Source organism: Erythrolamprus reginae, chromosome 9, assembly GCF_031021105.1.
Source record: "Erythrolamprus reginae isolate rEryReg1 chromosome 9, rEryReg1.hap1, whole genome shotgun sequence".
In the NCBI taxonomy this organism is placed as follows: domain Eukaryota; kingdom Metazoa; phylum Chordata; class Lepidosauria; order Squamata; family Dipsadidae; genus Erythrolamprus; species Erythrolamprus reginae.
In genome coordinates this window covers 10,257,504-10,277,181 of record NC_091958.1, presented here as the reverse complement: position 1 = coordinate 10,277,181, position 19,678 = coordinate 10,257,504, and the positions used below count along the sequence as shown (strand labels likewise).

The 19,678-nt window shown below is 41.9% G+C and overlaps 1 protein-coding gene across 1 annotated transcript; it reads left to right on the top strand.

The window, feature by feature from the left end:
- Positions 1-8,093: 8,093 nt before the first annotated feature.
- Positions 8,094-11,477, top strand: LOC139172503 (protein C19orf12 homolog). Its single transcript, XM_070761652.1, has 4 exons — positions 8,094-8,122; positions 8,215-8,266; positions 10,066-10,241; positions 11,145-11,477. The coding sequence occupies exons 2-4, from the start codon at positions 8,247-8,249 to the stop codon at positions 11,399-11,401; spliced, it is 453 nt and encodes a 150-aa protein (XP_070617753.1). The 5' UTR covers positions 8,094-8,122; positions 8,215-8,246; the 3' UTR covers positions 11,402-11,477.
- Positions 11,478-19,678: the final 8,201 nt, after the last annotated feature.

The following is a 19,678-nucleotide window of genomic DNA, read 5'->3' as shown; positions in this document are numbered from 1 at the left end:
CGACAGTTCATTCAATGCCATTCAAAGTTACAGTAGCACAAACTTAGGACCATTTTCACTTAACGACCATTTTAGCATCCTCATGTTCAAGTGATCAAAACTCAGATGCTTGGCAACGGACTCATATTTATGCTGGGATAATTTGCGACTTTCTGACAAGCAAAATCAATGGGGGAAAGCCAGATTCACTTAACATATGCAGTGATTCACTTAACAACTGTGGCAGGAAAGGTCGTAAGATGGGGCAAAAAGTCACTGAACAAATGTTTCCCATAAGCCACAGAAATATTTTGACTCAATTGTGGTCATAAGTCAAGGACTACCTGTCATAGAAATCTAGCAATGAAAAATTGCCTTATCTCACACGAGAAATTGGTGAATGGGAAGGCGTCTTGAGAAAGACAGATACAATGGGACAATGTAAACTTTGAAGGTGATTCAGGGAACACTAGGTGATAATTTAGCAGGCCTTGTAGAAAATTTATCAGCAGGAACAAGGGAATTCCTATAAGAGACTGTTTTGGAAAGGACTTCAAGGCTGTACCTAAGGGAGAATGGTAGACTTTGGACAATACATTTTGTACAATGGATAGCAAGCATCACGACAAGATTGGTAAGTTAATAATTGTGTACCTTTATCTTGTTTACAGGCCATCGTACCAGGAGGTAAGTTATAAGTTTGCATTCAGTGGGTGGTTGGCCTTTCAAACGTCTTCAGTTATCAGTCCTAAAATATATGAAAAACAGTTGCAGGAATTGGGTATGTCTTAGTCTACTGAAAAGGAAAATAACATTGGCACAACACTAGAAACAGGACAAGGTACCAAATGATAAAGTTATTATTAGAAAAATACTAGAGTGTGAATAAGAAATTGGTTCATACTATCACCAGCGGTGGACATGTCCCAAAGCCAAAGTATATTGGAATATGATTGAGAAATTATTAAAAGAAATTATAAAATGGGAAATAAAAAAGCCCCCAGATTTTTTAAAATTAGGTATATTTTCCAAAAACTATATCAAAGAAATTTGATATTTGATCATACATATCCTAATGGCAACAAGAATAATTTATGCACAAAAATGGAAAGGGGAAGAAATCCCACAAGAAGAAGAATTAATTTTAAAAATTGTAACATGCGCCAAAATGGACATGATGGACAATTCCCCAGGAATTGAATTATGGGTGTGGGCCTTCGTGCATGCACAATAGCGTATGTGCATGTTCTTTTGGCCCTGAGGAAAAGAAGGTTTGCCATCACTGGTCTAGAATAATCTGCTTCATCTATGGACCACAGGAGCTGGAGCGCCACCAACTTCTCAACAACCTTCCCCCAAAAGGGGAAGGGACAATAGTTATTCAGAATAGCCGGATCCAGGGAAGGGTTCTTGAGGAAACGGTGCACCACCACCTCCTTTAACAGGGGCAGAAAGGACCTTTTCCTCAGTGAAGCATTGGTCACCGCTTGGATCCAGCTTTGTGTCACTTCCCTGCTGGCCGAAACCGGCTAGAAGGGACACGGGTCCAATAAACAGATGGAGGAACTCACAGCTCCCATGACCTTGTCCACTTATTACTCATGGCCAGTTCAAACTCATGTTTGTAGTCACGGGAAGTGTGTTGTAGTCATAATGTGCTTCTGGTCATAGGAAAATAAACCAATCATAAAATAATATCTGTGTGAGATTCATAGTTTTATTGACAGATTCAAGCTTTTAGATAATGTTTCGACGTAAAGCTTCTTTCAAAGTCTACTGTGAAATATGATAATGCAGGTAACTCTTGGTCATGGACTATTTACCACTTCTCAGATGGTTGGGAGAAGGAAAATCAGCGAGGAAGCCAACAAATAACTTGCAGATAGTGATATGAAATCTTTTGCAATTACATGATATCTCACTGTACTGAACAACTGCACTTAGTGACACAGAGTTGCCAGTCCCAATTGCATTATTAGAATTACAGTACCTCTATTGTGTCTGTGACCAACTAAATAAGCCAAGAGGAAAGTAGTATTTGTACTCTCACTAGCAGCTTTCCAATAAATTTATTTGAATTCTAATGAAATGGGTTTTTCTATGTTTCTGTGGTATTTAAATTTGCATGCTGCCCGTCCTGCTGAGAGGCAACTCCAGGTAACCAGCATTACCTTCCTAAAAATGTGTTTACATATCAGTCAGGTATTAATCCAACTGTCTGTCTGGGTTCAGTTCCAAGTGGGGAGAAAGACACTGGAAACATGGATAGGAGACTGCTTGGAAAGCTGGTTTAATGGAGCTGAACCATTAAGCACATGGTCTTGGTGCGGCTAAACACCTGGAGTGGAGAGGAAGTGTCATGTACATCCTCTCCTGGGCTCCAAACCGGAGCCCCTCCCGTGCCAAGAGCAGGCACTCCATCGGTTGCTGTAAGGGTCATGTGCAAATCCTACTTTGTCTGAGACAGGTCTGGTTGAACTGTGCTGGGTGATGTAATATCCCCAGGTGCCAAGTGGTGAGTTCCTCTGCTAGGTGAGTAGTGGGCTAATCCTTTTATGTCCTGAGGGTGATGGTCCTCTGTCGTGTAGATAAGATGGTCCAGTCTTTTATCCTGCAGGTAAGATGGCACCAAAATATTTCAGTCCTCCAAGAGGGATGGGTGCTATCTTTCTTCACATACAACGTGCTACATGATGCAGAATCCTGCCATGGCATGTTCACATAGTTTGTCAAGTGATACAGGTTTTCTTATCTATGTGTGTCTCTATATAGTTTTTTAAAATTAAAACTTTTAAACTGGGTCTTTTGGCATCACTGTAACACACAAACCAACGAAATCCCTGCAAAACATCATTTGGAAATCGAAAGACTCCACAGCTGCAGAAGAAAAATCCATTTACAACCTACAAGTACTTGAACAGCCTCTATGTATGACAAATGAGCACAATAGGGTGGGCACACTCTAGGGCATTTCCAACATTTCATCGAACTACAGGGTGCGTTGCAAAAGTAATGCAATTGAATTTCCCACGCTGCTCCTATTGGTCAGAGTAGGACCAAAGCACTTGGAGTAGGTGGGGAGAGGACACTAAGCTCTGCTGCGAAACCGGTCTCAGTGCTCTCCAAGCTGTGGAAGTGGCAGGACATCAGTTATTGTAAACCTCTGCATGCCGACCGTGTCACGAAAAAAATGGAATCGGAAATTTCAAGTGAACTTCTGCAATGTATAGAAATTGAACCTGGTTATTTGGACAACGTCATCACTGGTGATGAAACCTGGGTTTTTGAATATGACTCAGAAACAAAATGCCAAAGCTCTGAGTGGCACACCGACCAGTCCCCCAAGCCCAAAAAGGCAAGCATGAGCAAATCAAAAGTGAAAGCAATGCTCACAGTCTTTTGCAACAGTAAAAGAGTGGTCCATAAGGAGTTTGTTCCTCACGGACAATTGACGCTGCCTACTATGTGGATGTGCTGGAAAGACTCCGAAAAAGGATCATCAGGATGAGAAATTTCTGCTACCTGGCAACTCCATTATGACAACGCGCCTTGCCACAACACGCTACGAGTCTGCAAGTTCCCGGCCAAACACCAGGTGCCAACGCTGCCTTACCCCCCTATAGTCCTGACGTCGCTCCATCAGACTTCTTTTTGTTCCCTGGGATTAAGGCAGCCCTGAAAGGAACCCGTTTTTCATCCATAGAAGAGATCCAATCAGCCGTGACGAAGACCTTGCATGAGGTCCCCGAAGACACCTTCCAGGGCGTGTACCGGTAATGGCAGAGTTGCTGGAAAAAATGTGTAGAGGCCCAAGGACAGTACTTTGAAGAATTTTAAGTGTTTGTGCAAATCTGTTCAATAAGTTACTTTAAAAAAAAATTGCATTACTTTTGGAACGCACCCTGTATTCTTAAACATTTCTGCTAATCTCTCTGGTGACGTATGCCATCTATAAAACTAACCTTATCTTGAGGCATGCTCTCCAGTGATTCCACAGGATCTCTCTCTGTCCTTGGGAAAGTCATTAATATTTTCCTTTTACTCTGGTCCTGCGGTAGGATTGCAAACAAGCAAGCTTTATCAATGTATTGTTTTTCTCTTTTATGATTGCTTTTTAGTTTTGGTTTCATTTTCACTGGGAGCTTTCTAGGATCTTAAGATGGGTGGCCCTATAAACTAATTACTTAAATCAACTGCTACAGCTTATCTCTCAAACATTTATTGCAGAGCATCTGGTGATTTCCCTGTAAAGTGAAAGCACCAGGCAGGGTCGCCTTTTATTGAGATCCGTTCCCACCTTGGTTCCATATTGAGTCTGGTGGTGGAAGAAGTAAGAGCTGAAGGACTAAACAGGTAAGCCATTTTGTTTTAGAAACATAGAAACATAGAAGATTGACGGCAGAAAAAGACCTCATGGTCCATCTAGTCTGCCCTCATACTATTTCCTGTATTTTATCTTAGGATGGATCTATGCAGTGAAGGGCTACCCAAATTTTTACTACCACACTGTGGGCGTGGCTTATGCATTTTCTTTCAACATCTTTCAGCACAAATTGGGTGTTCTGGGGTGTGTTGTGGTTAGCTCTGGCCCAGCTCCTGCCCCAAGGACTGTGGATGTGGGGGAGACATCCACATGCTGCAGGCCTGTTTTGCCCCCGGTGGAATCTGATGATGAAGGCTCCTCTGACCAAGAAGACATGAGTGACAGGGAGAAGGAGAGTGTGGCAGACAGCTCAGAAGGAGATCAATTATTTTGATTCAGAACAAGAGTTAATGATACAGCCACGCATGTGGAGAGCGATGCATAGGCAACAACAATTGAGAGATTATTATCAAAGAAAATGAGGCCACCTGTGGTTGGGTGGGGCTGTGGTCATTAGTGAGGCTGCTATAAATAGCAGCCTGTGGGTTTGGCCATTGTGGAGGATTATCTGATCGTGTTTCGTGACTGCTTTACTGACTTTTTGTGTGCTGATTTTTCCCCGTTGTGAAACTAAACCAGGGCAAAGTGTGTTTCACTTTGTGAAAGAAGAAGGACTGTGAATTGCCTCACAGCTGCAAGCCAAGTATCACAGAACTGATAAGGGACTTGTACAAATTACCAGTTTGTTTGGAGACGAGTGCTCTTTGCTACACCAAAAGAGGGCTTAGTTTAAGTGAAGTTTCATTATAAAGAACATTGTTTTGAATTTTCAAACGTGTGTGTGTCTGAAATTGTCTCTGTGCATTTGTGGGAGGACTCTATCAGAGAGCTCGACAGAACAGGGTGGAGCTCCATTTTCGCTACCCCACCATGTTCCCCCCCCCATCCGGGCAGTAGCCCACCCTTGGATATATGTTTATCCCAGGCAGCGGTGGGCTATGAGCTGGAACACTAAATTGGGCTCACCACCGCTACGGGGCCAGCGCGATTTTGTTTCTGCACCTGTGGAGGTAGCAAAATCGCGCACAGAGCTGCAGGTGCGCCCGTGTTTCAGCAAGTTTTTTTGCTTCCACACAAGCCAAAACACAGGTGCACCTGTGGCTCTGTGCATGATTTTACTACCTCCACAGGTGCAGAATCGTGCTGGCCACACCAGCTACGGAGAGGGGCGGCATACAAATCTAATAAATAATAATAATAATACTTATCAACCGCGGCGGCAAGTGCAATTTAGCGTTCCGTCTCATAGTCCATCGCTGATTCCAGGCATGTTTAAATTCAGTTACTGTGGCTTTACCAACCACGTCTGCTGGGAGTTTGTTCCAAGCATCTACGTTACATAGAAACATAGAAGACTGATGGCAGAAAAAGATCTCATGGTCCAGTCTGCCCTCATACTATTTCCTGTATTTTATCTTAGGATGGATCTATGTTTATCCCAGGCATGTTTAAATTCAGTTACTGTGGATTTACCAACCACGTCTGCTGGAAGTTTGTTCCAAGGATCTACTACTCTTTCAGTCAAATAATATTTTCTCACGTTGCTTCTGATCTTTTCTCCAACTAACCTCAGATTGTGCCCTCTTGTTCTTGGGTTCACTTTCTTATTAAAAACACTTCCCTCCTGGACCTTGTTTAGCCCTTCTTCTTACATGAGTTTAACATACAAATCTAAATAATAAATAAATAAAATAAATATATAACAACCTCATTCGGGGTATTGAGATTTTTCTTTTTCTTCCTGAAAGTAGCACCTGCCATGGCATCTTGTGAACCAGGTTCCGAGGATATCTATTCTTATGTCATGGTAGTATCTGAATGAAAGGGAGAATAAAGAAGCACTATTTAGGGAGGAGATAGAGTTAGGGAAAATAATAAGAGGGAAAAGTGAGGGTGCCAAGGCGCAAGCAAGTCATATATATAAGATGTTAGTGCAGTCAGACGGGGATGTGACCCAAGGATTGACTAAATGGTGGCAGAGTGAAATACAAGTAGAGGCGCAAGAGATGAAAAATATAGTGGAGAATATCAAGAAAATTAAGAATACAAGGGTTAAGGAAATGAGAAGGAAAATATTACATAAGTGGTATTACACACCCGTACAACTTGCATATTTTCAGCAGAATGTTAAAGGTATCTGTTGGCATGGGTGTCAAGATAAAGGAGTGTTCATGCATATACTTTGGGAATGCCCGGTAACGCAGAACTTTTGGCAAAAAGTGCAAGAGGATATTAATACGATGTTAAATATAGGATGGATAATTACTAAGGAAATGGCAGTATTAGTTAAAAGCAATGCAATGGGAGAATTTAGAGAAATAAAACAAGCAGCGATAGAAAGCGCTCAGGTGGTAATAGTCTTGGGTTGGAAGGACAATGCAAAATTGGTACCGGTACATGGTGGACCACATTCAATTTGAGATTATGGATAAAAGGATGAATTCGGTTAATGAAACTGACTTGCGACAACTGATCCAAGACCATGCTACAAGGAATAAATTGGATTTATTCTATAATTTACTCTATAATATGTAAACAGATACTTTGCTGTTGAGTTAAAATGGTATATACAAGAAACACCCCCGGTTTGGTGGTGGGTTGTGAATGCTTGTCTGGTGGTGGGCATTACTCTCAGAGCACCTGTTTTATGTTAAAATCTTATTTTTAAAAAATCAATAAAAATATTAATTTTTTAAAAAAAGATGTTATGGTATAGCAGGATACTCATACTGCCACTGCCATTCACTCAGAGGAGAGGCCTGTGAGTCCATCTCCTGGTAAGTCTGGAAATTTTATTTTTTATTTATTTTATTTATTAGATTTGTATGCCGCCCCTCTCCGAAGACTCGGGGCGGCTCACAAAAACAATAATATAATATACAGAATACAACTCCAATACTGTATTAGATAAAAAGCTAAATTTAAAACCCATAAATATTAAAAACAATCATTACTGCACAATCATGCGGGTAAAATATTTTCTGACCCCTCACATCCTGGACACAAATTGTTTCAACTCCTATCCTCAGAACGTCACTACAGAGCACTGCACACCAAGACAACTAGACACAAGAACAGTTTTTCCCCGAACGCCATCACTCTACTAAACAAATAATTCCCTCAACACTGTCAGACTTTCTACTAAATCTGCACTTCTATTCTACTAGTTTTTCTCATCATTCCTATCACCCATTTCCTCCCATGTTGACTGTATGACTGTAACTTGTTGCGTATATCCTAAGATTTTTATTAATATTGCTTCTTCATTGCTTATTTGACCCCTATGACAATCATTAAGTGTTGTACCACATGATTCTTGACAAATGTATATTTTATTTTATGTACGTTGAGAGCATATGCACCAAGACAAATTCCTTGTGTGTCCAATCACACTTGGCCAATAAAAATTCTATTCTATTCTATTCTATCATACCATTCTCATGTATTACAGTCAGAAAAAAGGTGGTGGTGGTGGGGAAGAGATAGTTAGTCTCCCCCCCATAGGATAATAAGTGACTCTTTGTCGTCTTCGTTGAATTGAACAGCTTCATTCCATATATTGAGTTTTTCTGTTCTTTTCTTTCTTGAAAGTAGAAACTGCCATGGAATCTCACAATCCAACTTCCCAGGAACTTGACTCTGATTCCACGGAGTTGCAAAGTACGCAAACTACCCCTGCTCCTTACTCAGATGCTGAGAAGCCTTTGCTTCCCGATCCTGGTAAGCCTGGAACAAGTGACTCTTTGTCTTCTTAGACGTGTTTAACAGCTTCATTCCATATATTGAGATTTTTTTTTTTCCCTTCCTGAAAGTAGCACCTTCTTATTCTTCGTCGGATGATCAAATGTACACTGAAGCAGACTGGTAAGCAATAAAGTTACTGCACTGGTTTTCTCCTCGAATGTGAAAACACAGGGGACGTTGTTTTGCCCGCATGCTGGACACATTCAGAAATACCTTCACTACCTGTGCCGCAACGCCTCCAAGCAGTAATGGGCAGCCAAAACTTTTGCTGCCACACTCTGGGCATGACTTATTTTGTGGGTGTGGCTTAATGGTCACGTGACAGGGTAGGAGTGGCTTGCCAGCCATGTGATCAGGTGGGAGTGACTTGAATGATCACCATCGTTCCAGTGAACTGTTAAGTCCTCGACTTACAACCCTATCAGTGTCACTCGCTGGGGTGACAATTTACTTTGCGTTTCTCACGCTCTCCTTCCTGGGTCGCCCCCACCCCCCCGCGTCAGGCTGGGAAGCTAGGCGAACGGATGTTGCCAGAAGCATAAATGTTGCCAGCGCCACTTCCATCCACGGTCTCTACTTGCACCTCGGGTGGGAGGTGGCCGCGTGAGACTGGAGAGGAACCGGGCATGAGAGAGGGAAGCTCATCCAAGGCCAGGAAGGAGGAAAGAGGAAAAAAGCAAGGAGCGTAGACACAGGGGAAAAAAGGACACCCGAGCCGAGACCAGTAATCCAGGCAGTGACAGCCGCCGATCAGCTGGAGCTGCGCACGCATCTTCATTTTTTCATTTTTTCCCTACAGAATATGTCCAAAAGCTGGACATATGATATCCTGGTGGATGGAAGTTTGGCAAAGTTGCATCTGCTTCAGTGTTGTTGCCCTGCTGCAGTTTCTTGATTTTTGCTTCCTGTTAAGAAAGTCAATGGGGAAGCCAGCGGGAAGTTGGAAGTCACTTCCCTTCACCTTTTGCCCTTGATTATTCTGCTTCTCTGTTTAGGTAGTAAAATACCTCTGAAAGCATGGCCCAGCAGATAATGGAGTGGTTCAGTGATTATTAAGTCTCTCTCTCTCTCTCTCTCTCTCTCTGTGCATGTATGTGTGTTTGTGTGTGAATGAATTACTATGTACACCTACAAATATAAACATGCTGCTCTAAGGTTTCTGTGTAAGGGGATGGGGGGATAACTGGATTAAAGTTATTTTACAACTATTTCAGTATCTCCCCTATGAAACCAGGTTGCAACGCCTTGGTCCCTTCAGCCTTGAAAGACGGCATTTAAGGGATGAATTGATCGAAGTGTATAAAATCACGCATGGGATAGAAAAGGTGGATAGAGAAAAATTATTTTCTCTATCACACAATACTAGGATGAGGGGGTCACTCCCTAAAGCTCATAGGTAAGAAAGTGAGGACAAATATAAGGAAATATTTCTTAAACCCAGAGGGTCGTTGGTTTATGGAATTCACTTCCAGAAGAAGTCGTGATAGCTGTCAGCCTTGATAGCTTCAAGGCAGGATTAGAGAGATTCATGGATGCCAAGTGTGTTGGTGGTTATTGAAACGGAGGTCCATGTGCCGCCTCTATTATTATTATTTTATTATTATTTATTAGATTTGTATGCCGCCCCTGTCCGAAGACTCGGGGCGGCTCACAACAGTAATACAAAAACAATATAACAGTGAGACAAATCTAATATTAAAATAAAACATATCTAAAACCCCAACAACACAACACATACATACCAAACATAAACCAACATCTATGTTGGTTGGGGCAGGCAGGATTCCCTTGGGTACCATTTGTTGGGGGTCTCTTTCTGCTCAAGATCCCCATTGATGGGCCACTGTGTGAGACAGAATGCTGGACGCGATGGGTTTTAGCCTGATTCAGCATGGCTCTTCTTATGTTCTTTTGTTCAGGTCCAGAGAAGTTAAAATGCCCGTCAACATCAGAGGTGTGATGCAGCTCCTCTGCCTTGTTTCTGAAAAGCAAAAAAGGAAAGCTGAATTCAAGGACGCCAGAGTAGGCGCCTTGGTGGCAGGAGCTACGGCTTTCTTCGGTGGCTTGATGGCAGGCACATCTGGATTTGCAGTCGGTAAATTAATGCTTCGGATATGTGCATAAGGGCATTCAGGAGCTTTAGATGCACCAAGCTGTAGCTTTAATGGGGGGGGGGGGAGGAAAATAGCAATAGTACTTAAGCTGATATACTTCTAAGTGATTTATAGTGTCAGCCTGTTGCCCCCAATTGTCCTCCTTTTACCCACCTCGGAAGGATGGAAGGCTGAGTCAATTTTGAGCATGACTTATTTTGTGGGTGTGGCTTAATGGTCATGTGACTGGGTAGGAGTGATTGCCGGCCATGTGATGTGGTGGGAATGACTTGAACAATCATCAACGTTCAAGTGAACTGTTAAGTCCTTGACTTACCACCTTACCAGTGTCACTCGCTAGGGTGACAATTTGCTCCATGTTTTCTGCGCTCTCCTTCCTGGGTCGTTCCCCCATCCCAGGCTGGGCAGCTAGGAAAACAGGTGCTCCCAGAAGCATAAATGCTGCCAGCGCCGCTTCCACCCACGCCTTCTGCTTCCACCTCAGGCAGGAGGTGGCCACAAGAGGCTAGAGGGGAGCCAGGCAGGTGAGAAGGAAGTTGCTCCGAGGCCAGGAAGGAGGAAAGAGGAAAAAAGCAAGGAGCGCAGATGCAGCAGCAGTAGCAGGGGAAAAATGGAGAGCCAAGCCAAGACCAGTAATCCAGGAAGTGACAGCCGCCGATCAGCTGGAGCTGTGCAGGCATCTTCATTCCCGCCGGTGGAACTGCCTGCTGCCCACCCCTGTTTATAAGTAGATACATAATAGGACAATGCAACTTAAATATATTCCAGATCCTTTATCTGGATCCGAAACAATGTTTCTTGCCTTTGCCAATAGTCAATTGATCAATGCTAAGTTTGCCAGGGAAAGCTGAAAGCTGGCTTACTTATCTGTTCTGTTTTTCTAGGAGGTGCCGTTGGTAGCTTGTTTGTGGCCTGGATGACCTACGGGAAGTTCAAGCTCACTCCTCAGATTATCCTGGGACAGCGTCCTGTGGTGCAGCAGCGGCTTTACAGAATTGTCTATGCCATTATTCAGGATCTTAGCTGCACCAATGTAGCCCAATTCAAAGCCTTGGTCATGGCCAACGATGCCCTTGAAGAGAAAATATTTGGAGTCCTGACATGCTGTATCACTAGTAAACTCAGACGGAAAATCCAGTAGGGAAACTAGACTCAGATGTGGGTTTCAAGGGGTTGTGAGTGCTCTTGGCTCCTTTTCTCTGGCATTTTAGATTTCTTAAGATCATGGTTTTTATAGGAATAACATCATGGTAACCTTGTTTTGTTTTTTTGAACCCCAAATAATATTTTTTGGAAAATGAACAAGGTAAGCTTTGCTTTGCCTATTCTGGTTTTTCTTTCTCCCCTTTTCATAATTCATCCCTATTTCAATAGCCAAATGTGGATCAATTTGGCACTATGATAACCTCACCATTGGCTGTTCTTTGATGTGCATCATTCTATATGAATAATAATACACTATACAGGTGTCGGCCTTTCCTGCCCAGTTTCAAGGGTGGGATCTATGACCAATTGTCTTACCTAAATTGTCTTGCCCTCATCACCTCGAGGTTCGACTACTGTAATGCTCTCTACATGGGGCTACCTTTGAAAAGTGTTCGGAAACTTCAGATCGTGCAGAATGCAGCTGCGAGAGCAGTCATGGGCTTACCTAGGTATGCCCATGTTTCACCAACACTCGGCAGTCTGCATTGGTTGACGATCAATTTCCGGTCACAATTCAAAGTGTTGGTCATGACCTTTAAAGCCCTTCATGGCACTGGACCAGAATATCTCCGAGACTGCCTTCTGCCGCATGAATCCCAGCGACTGATTAGGTCCCACAGAGTGGGCCTTCTCCGGGTCCCGTCAACTAAACAATGTCAGTTGGTGGGCCCCAGGGGAAGAGCCTTCTCTGTGGCGGCCCCGACTCTCTGGAACCAACTCCCCCCAGAGATTAGAACTGCCCCTACTCTCCCTGCCTTTCGTAAACTCCTTAAAACCCACCTTTGTCGTCAGGCATGGGGGAACTGAGACATCTCCCCCAGGCATATACAATTTATGTATGGTATGTTTGTGTGTATGTTTGCTTAGTAAATGGTTTTTTTTAAATATTTTAAATTATAATTTAGATTTGTCATGAATTGTTGTATTCTGTTGTGAGCCGCCCCAAGTCTGCGGAGAGGGGCGGCATACAAATCTAAATAATAAATAAATAAAAATAAATATATTTTTTGGCTGGATAGAGAGAGGCTGGTAGATAACGTATCTTCAGAATACCAAGTTGGAGAAACCTAATGTAGATAATTGCACTGTGACTGAATTATGTAGTGTCCTCTTGGCCATATTAGAATGATCAGCGTCAAATTATTTGGAATTTCTCAGAGGTGGGGGTTAACATTTCCATGGGGACGTGTTTTTGCTCCTTCTGTCTTAATTTTGAGAGGGTGAGGGAAGTGGAAAATTGAAATAATTGGAAGCTGAAAGTATAGCATATGATTCATCTTCTGAAGATAAAATGCAAATAAAGCTGAATTTTAATGTGTGGACTGTATGGCCATTATTTCTCCTTCCTTCAGCGATGCTAAACTAGGTTTCCCAAACTCAAGTTGCCTTCAGCAGAGAATGTTCCAACAGGCAGAGAAAAAGAAGATCTGAGAATAACAAAGAATATTAAAAATCCAACGTCGAGGTTTTACAGTTTGTTTGTTTTTTAAATGAAAATACAGGAATCCTCAACTTACAACAGTTCATTCAGTGACCATTTAAAGTTACAGTGGCACAGACAAAGTAAGTTAGGACCATTTTCACTTAATGACCATTGTAGCATCCTTGTGGTCAAGTGATCAAAACTCAGATGATTGGAACCGGAGTCATATTTATGTCAGTTGCTAGGATAATTTGCGACTTTCTGACAAGCAAAATCAGTGGGGGAAGTCAGATTCACTATTGTTTTAGTTTGTGGTTTTTTTCTGTTTGTTTGTTTTGTTTGTATGGTTTTGATTAGCGTTTGTATTTTAATATTTCAAATGTGTTTTTTAATGTTTATATTCAATAAAAATTATTTTTAAAAATAAATTTGAAAAAGAGAAAAAAGGATTAGGAGTGACATAAGAGTGTTCCAATATTTGGAGGGTCTGCCCCAAAGAAGTGAGGGTCAACCTGTTCTCCAAAGCAACTGAAGCGAGGACAAGAAGCAATGGGTGAAAACTAACCAAGGAGAGAAGCAACCTAGAACTAAGCAGAAATTGACTGATGGTGAGGACAATCGGAGGAACAACTTGCATTCAGAAGTTGTGAATGCTCTAACAATGGAGGTTTTAAAGAAGAGACTGTTCTTTAAAACTGTTTCGGGCTCAATCCACCTTTTGAGTATGCACGGAAATGAAATTGCCCAAGGGGGTGTTCGCGCAAAAAGAGCAAGTGTGCACGCACAAAACATTGCGATGGCATCCGGTGGCAAAGATAAGTGGAACTCACCCCTGCTTAAGTGTAATGGTTAAGAAAAGGCACAAGAGGGCTCTTTGAAGCTGAGCTCTTTACAACAGTGATTTTCAACCTTTTTTGAGCTGCGGCACATTTTTTACATTTACAAAATCCTGGGACACACCACCAACCAAAATGATACTCTCCTCTCTTTTTCCATCCCTCCCTCCTCCCTCCTTGTTTGTGTGTTTACCTCTTCTGGCCAAGACGCAATCTTGGGGGTATCACTACTTTTCTCACCTAGATCTTTTGTGGATAGGTATGTCCTTTACTTACAACCAGAGCTGGGACCAGAATGCTTACCAAGCAAGATGGTCATTAAGTGAGTCACATCTGATTTTTTCTCTCTCTCTCTCTTGCTTTCTTTGCTTTCTCTCTCTCTCTTGCTTTCTTTCTCTCTCTCTCTCATTCACTCTTGCTTTCTTTGCTTTCTATCTCTTGCTTTCTTTCTCTCGCTCACTCTCTTGCTTTCTTTGCTTTCTCTTTTTCTCTCTTGCTTTCTCTCTCACTCTTTCTCTCTGTGTGTCTTGTTCTCTCTCTCTTTCTTTCTTTCTCTCACTCTCTTGCTTTCTTTGCTTTCTCTCTCTTTCTCTTGCTTTCTTTCTCTTTCTCTCACTCTCTCTCTGTGTCTCGTTCTCTCTCTCTTTCTCACTCTTGCTTTCTTTGCTTTTTCTCTTTCTTTCTTTCTCTCGCTCACTCTTGCTTTCTTTGCTTTCTGTTTCTCTCTTTCTTTCTTTCTCTTTCTTTCTTTGCTTTCTCTTTCTCTTGCTTTCTTTCTCTTGCTTTCTTTCTCTCACTCTGTGTCTCGTTCTCTCTCGTTTTCTCTTTCTCTCGCTCACTTTCTCTTGCTTTGCTTTCTCTCTCTCTTGCTTTCTCTCTCTTGTTCTTTCTCTTTCTCTCTTGCTTTCTTTCTCTTGCTTTCTCTTTCTCTCTTGCTTTCTCTCTCTTGCTTTCTTTCTCTTGCTTTCTCTCTCTTTCTCTCTTGCTTTCTTTCTTTCACTCTCTTTCTCTGTGTGTGTCTCGTTCTCTCTCTCTTGCTATTTCTCTCTCATACACCACGCCGGCAACAGCAGCATCGGGCAGTAGCCGCGGGGCGGCAGAAGAGCAGTCGGCTGCGAGCGGGACTGGCACCTCCATCCTGGCCCAGCCCCAGTGCCAGCCCTGCGCCCATGCCCACTTTTGAGAAGCAGGACAAACTTTTAAGGTAAGTGGTATGCAACCAACCTCTTCTGGCCAAGACACAATCTTGGGGGTATCACTACTTTTCTCACCTAGATCTTTTGTGGATAGGTATGTCCTTGACTTACCACCACAGCTGGGACCAGAATGCTTGCCAAGCAAGATGGTCATTAAGTGAGTCACACCTGATTTTTATTGTCTTTTTTGGTCACAGTCCTTGAACTAATGCCAACAATCCAGGTTTCTCTGTTGACTTTTGCTTGCAGGTAAACTAGCTGGAAATGTTGTAAGTGGCAATTGGGTGAAGTTGGAATGTTGCAATCATAATAAAAAAACATATTTTTCAGACTATAAGACGCACCGATCTATAAGATGCACCAAGACCATAGGAGCACCCTACTGGCCTCCCAAACCCCCTGCGCACCCTGGTTTTTCCAAAAATTGACTTGTTTTTCACCCACTTTGGTGAAAAAAAAGGGCATACAGAGGGTTTGGGAAGCTTGCCTGGGGACTGGGGGGGGGGAGAAGGCAAAAATGCACGTTTTTGCAAAAAACGGCCCATTTTCCAACCTTTTTTTGCAAAAATGGGCTGCGCAGAAGGTTTGGGAAGCCTGCAGAGTGCTCCCAGGGGCTGGGGGAAAAGCACAAATCTCCCCATTTTTGCAGAAAATGGCACATTTTTCACAAAAATGGGATGCAGGGCCAGGACCTCAGGAGGCCAGAAATGGCTGTATTCAGTATATAAGACGCACCAACATTTCTATCCCCTCTTTTTTGGGGGGGGGGGGGTGCGTCTTATACTCCGAAAAATATGGTATATGTCAGGTGACAAGCACCCAAACTATGATCATATGACTGCAATTAATGTCTTAAATTAAGATTGTTTTAATTTATTAAATTAATTATTTAAATTAATTAAGAACTTTAACTTTAAAAAGCTTTTGTTGTTTTAAAAAAGGTCACTTACCTGTTTTTTTTCACCTATCATTTCTGCACATCTTTAAACCCAGATTGTTGAGTTAATTCACTTTTGGTTTTGCAGAATACACCCAAACTGTGTAAATAAACCCAAAGAGCCTCAAAACGACACAAAAGAAAACGGTTTTACTTTCAGTTTTAACGTTGCTGTGCAGAGTGCTGCTTAGCTGATCTGATTATTGATAAGTTGCACATAGGCCTTCTTCAGCCTTTAAACTCAAGAGCTGATTTCCAATTTTTCATTTTGGTTTCTCTTCTGCAGCAAGCCACATTTTGTACCTAACAATCATTTGAGAGAGGATTTTTTTTTTGTCCAATGCTCATCTTGTGCTGCTGTTTTTCTATGATTTGATCGAGTGTGAATAGAAGATGGATTCTTCTGCTCTGGCAATCTCACAATGCTTACAAAACTTTTGCCAAACCCATCCTCGAATACAGCTCATCTCTTTGGAACCCATATCGCATCTCAGACATTAACACCCTTGAAAATGTCCAAAGATACTTCACCAGAAGAGCCCTTCACTCCTCCACTCGAAATAGAATACTCTACAAGACTAGACTTTCAATCCTGGGCCTAGAAAGCCTAGAACTAAGACGCCTTAAACAAGATCTAAGTATTGCCCACAAGATCATATGCTGCAACGTCCTGCCTGTCGGCGACTACTTCAGCTTCAACCACAACAACACAAGAGCACACAGCAGATTTAAACTTAATATTAACCGCTCCAAAATTGACTGTAAAAAATATGACTTCAGTAACCGAGTTGTTGAAGCATGGAACTCATTACCGGACTCCATACTGTCATCCCCAAACCCCCAACACTTTACACTTAGATTATCTATGGTTGACCTCTCCAGATTCCTAAGAGGTCAGTAATGGGCGTGTACAAGTGCATTAGAGTGCCTTCCGTCCCCTGTCCTATTGCTCTCCTATATCTCCTATACCTTTCTTCTATTCCTATATCTCTTCTTCTTTCTTTCATTGATGTTCTGTCGGGCTCTCTGGTAGAATCCTCCCAAAAATTCACAGGCACAAATTTCAGACACACACGTTTGAAAATTCAAAATAATGTTCTTTATAATGAAAATTCACTTAAACAAAGCCCTCTTTTGTTATAGCAAAGAGCACTCGTCTCCAAACAAACTGGTAATTTGTACAAGTCCCTTATCAGTCCTGTGATACTTAGCTTGCAGCTGTGAGGCAATTCAAAGTCCTTCTTTCACAAAGTGAAACACACTTTGCTCTGGTTTAGGTTCAAAGCAGGGAAAAATCAGCACACAAAAAGTCAAAGTCAGGAAAGCAGTCATGAAACATAAGAATCAGATAATCCTCCACAATGGCCAAACCCACACTAATTACCACAGCCCCACCCAACCACAGGTGGCCTCATTTTCTTTGATAATCTCTCTGTTGTTGCCTATGCATCGCTCTCCGCATGCGTGGCTGTATCATTAACTCTTGTTCTGAATCCAAGGAGCGAGATAATTGATCTCCTTCTGAGCTGTGTGCCACACTCTCCTCCCTGTCACTTATGTCTTCTTGGTCAGAGGAGCCTTCATCAGCAGATTCCACCGGGGGCAAAACAGGCCTGCAGCATGTGGATGTCTCCCCCACATCCACAGTCCTTGGGGCAGGAGCTGGGTCAGAGCTAACCACAACATATATACCCACTAAAACTCTCATCGTGTATTGGACAAAATAAAAATAAATAAATTTGTCTTTGACACAGAAAGAGGTAGCCAAGGGACGTGTCACCCTGGGGCAAGCTTTTTTAACCACTAGGGTTTGCCGCAAGGTGGCACATAAAAATAGCAGCATTGCAAAATACAAGAAAATACAAAAATACAAAATACAGCTTGAATGGGTTTCCAAGAAATACATACCACATCTTCCGTTGAATAAGGAAATGCCCGATTTTGCAAAAAGGATACTACGGGCTGAGTTTTATTTGGATTTGCCCTCCACCATTCTAAGAAAACCCCAAAAGTGTTATCCCCCCCCCCCCCCCAAAAGGCAACTGAACTTTCTGGAGTTTTCTCCCCCAGCTCTCTTGGAAATATTTCACTTCTCATCCAAGCATCTTCTTCAATTCTGGGTAGGAAGTAAGGAAGTTAAAAAAACCCCACAGATGTTGTTGAATTCATTGGTGTCATTGGTCCAACACTGTTACAATTGGAACTGGATGTTCTGTTCCTCATTAAAATATCATTATCATTGTTGTTGTTATTTTTTGGACTGAGTTGGAAAAAAATATTTCGACATCAGAAAATGGAAGGACGGTCTGTTTTTAATTTATCTTTAGGATTCTTGGCTTATGATTGAGAACATCTCCCTACAGTTCAAGGAGGCAGTGGGTAAAGCAGGGTGACAATTATGGGATGGAAGACCAAGATATTTGAAAGATATTTAGATGGGAAGGCTGCATTAGGAAATTGCAGCATGCAAGGAACAGCTGCGAGAAATTAACCTTTTTTTTCTTGCCTTCACTCATCTTCAACTCATCTCACTCTATCTCTCTATCCCATCATCTCTCTATCTATTTATCAATCTATCAATCATCTATATCTATCATCTCTCTCTCTCTCCATCCATCTATCCTATCATGTCTGTCTGTCTGTCTATCTATCTTTCTATCTATCTACCTACCTACCTACCTACCTGTCACCTATATCTGTCATTAACTATCTATGTACCCATCCTATCTATCATCTATGTCTATCATTATCTCTCTCTCTCCATCCATTCATCCTATCATCTATCTCTGTCTGTCTGTCTGTTTCTCTCTCTCTCTCTCTCTATCTATCTACCTACCTACTTACCTTACCTGTCTGTCATCTATATCATCATCTCTCTCTCTCTCCATCCATCCATCTATCCTATCATCTATCTCTGTCTGTCTATCTACCTACTTACCTACCTATCTGTCATCTATATAATTAACTATCTATGTACCCATCCTATCTATCATCTATATCTATCATTATCTATCTATCTATCTATCTATCTATCTATCTATCTATCTATCTATCTATCTATCTATCTATCTATCCATCCATCTTATCTATCTATCTCTTTATTTTCTATCATCTATGCCTTCCTTCCTTCCTTCCTTCCTTCCTTCCTTCCTTCCTTCCTTCCTTCCTTCCTTCCTTCCATGGATGACTCAGGAATTCTGGGAATTGAAGTCCACAGGTCATACAGATGCCATAGTTCCCCATTCCTACTCTAGATCAGAGCTGAATGCATCACGTGTGGGCACGCCCCTGCCCAGTTTAGTGAAGGGGAGGAGTCTCAATACATCACATGATGCCACTGTGACGACGTGATGGGCAAATCTACTTTTTTGCTATGGCTATCCACATCTGATATTTTTATGCAATTTGGAAAGATGAGAGTGCTTTCAGATGATCAGCAAAATTAAGGTCTTTACAATCAAATTCATGCAATAATAATCTCTTAACACCAAAGTCCATATCTGTGGCATGTAGAGTGTGGTTTATTTTAATGACAACTCTATTAAGAGAGGCACTATTCTATCTGGAAGTGGCATATGTTAAAAGCATAATTTAGAATACACTTGACTTATTAAAAATAATTGGCTCTTTCTAATAAATTCAGTACTGCCTACAAATCAGTTTTCTATTCACTCAACTTTTTTTAGGTGTTCAAAGGCTTCATGTGATAAAAGATCATTAATTATCAAAATTCTCTGCTCATCACAAACAGGTGACTAGTTGTATTTCTAAATTGCACTAAACTTTGGTTTCCTGGTTAAGTTCAACAACACTCCAAGTG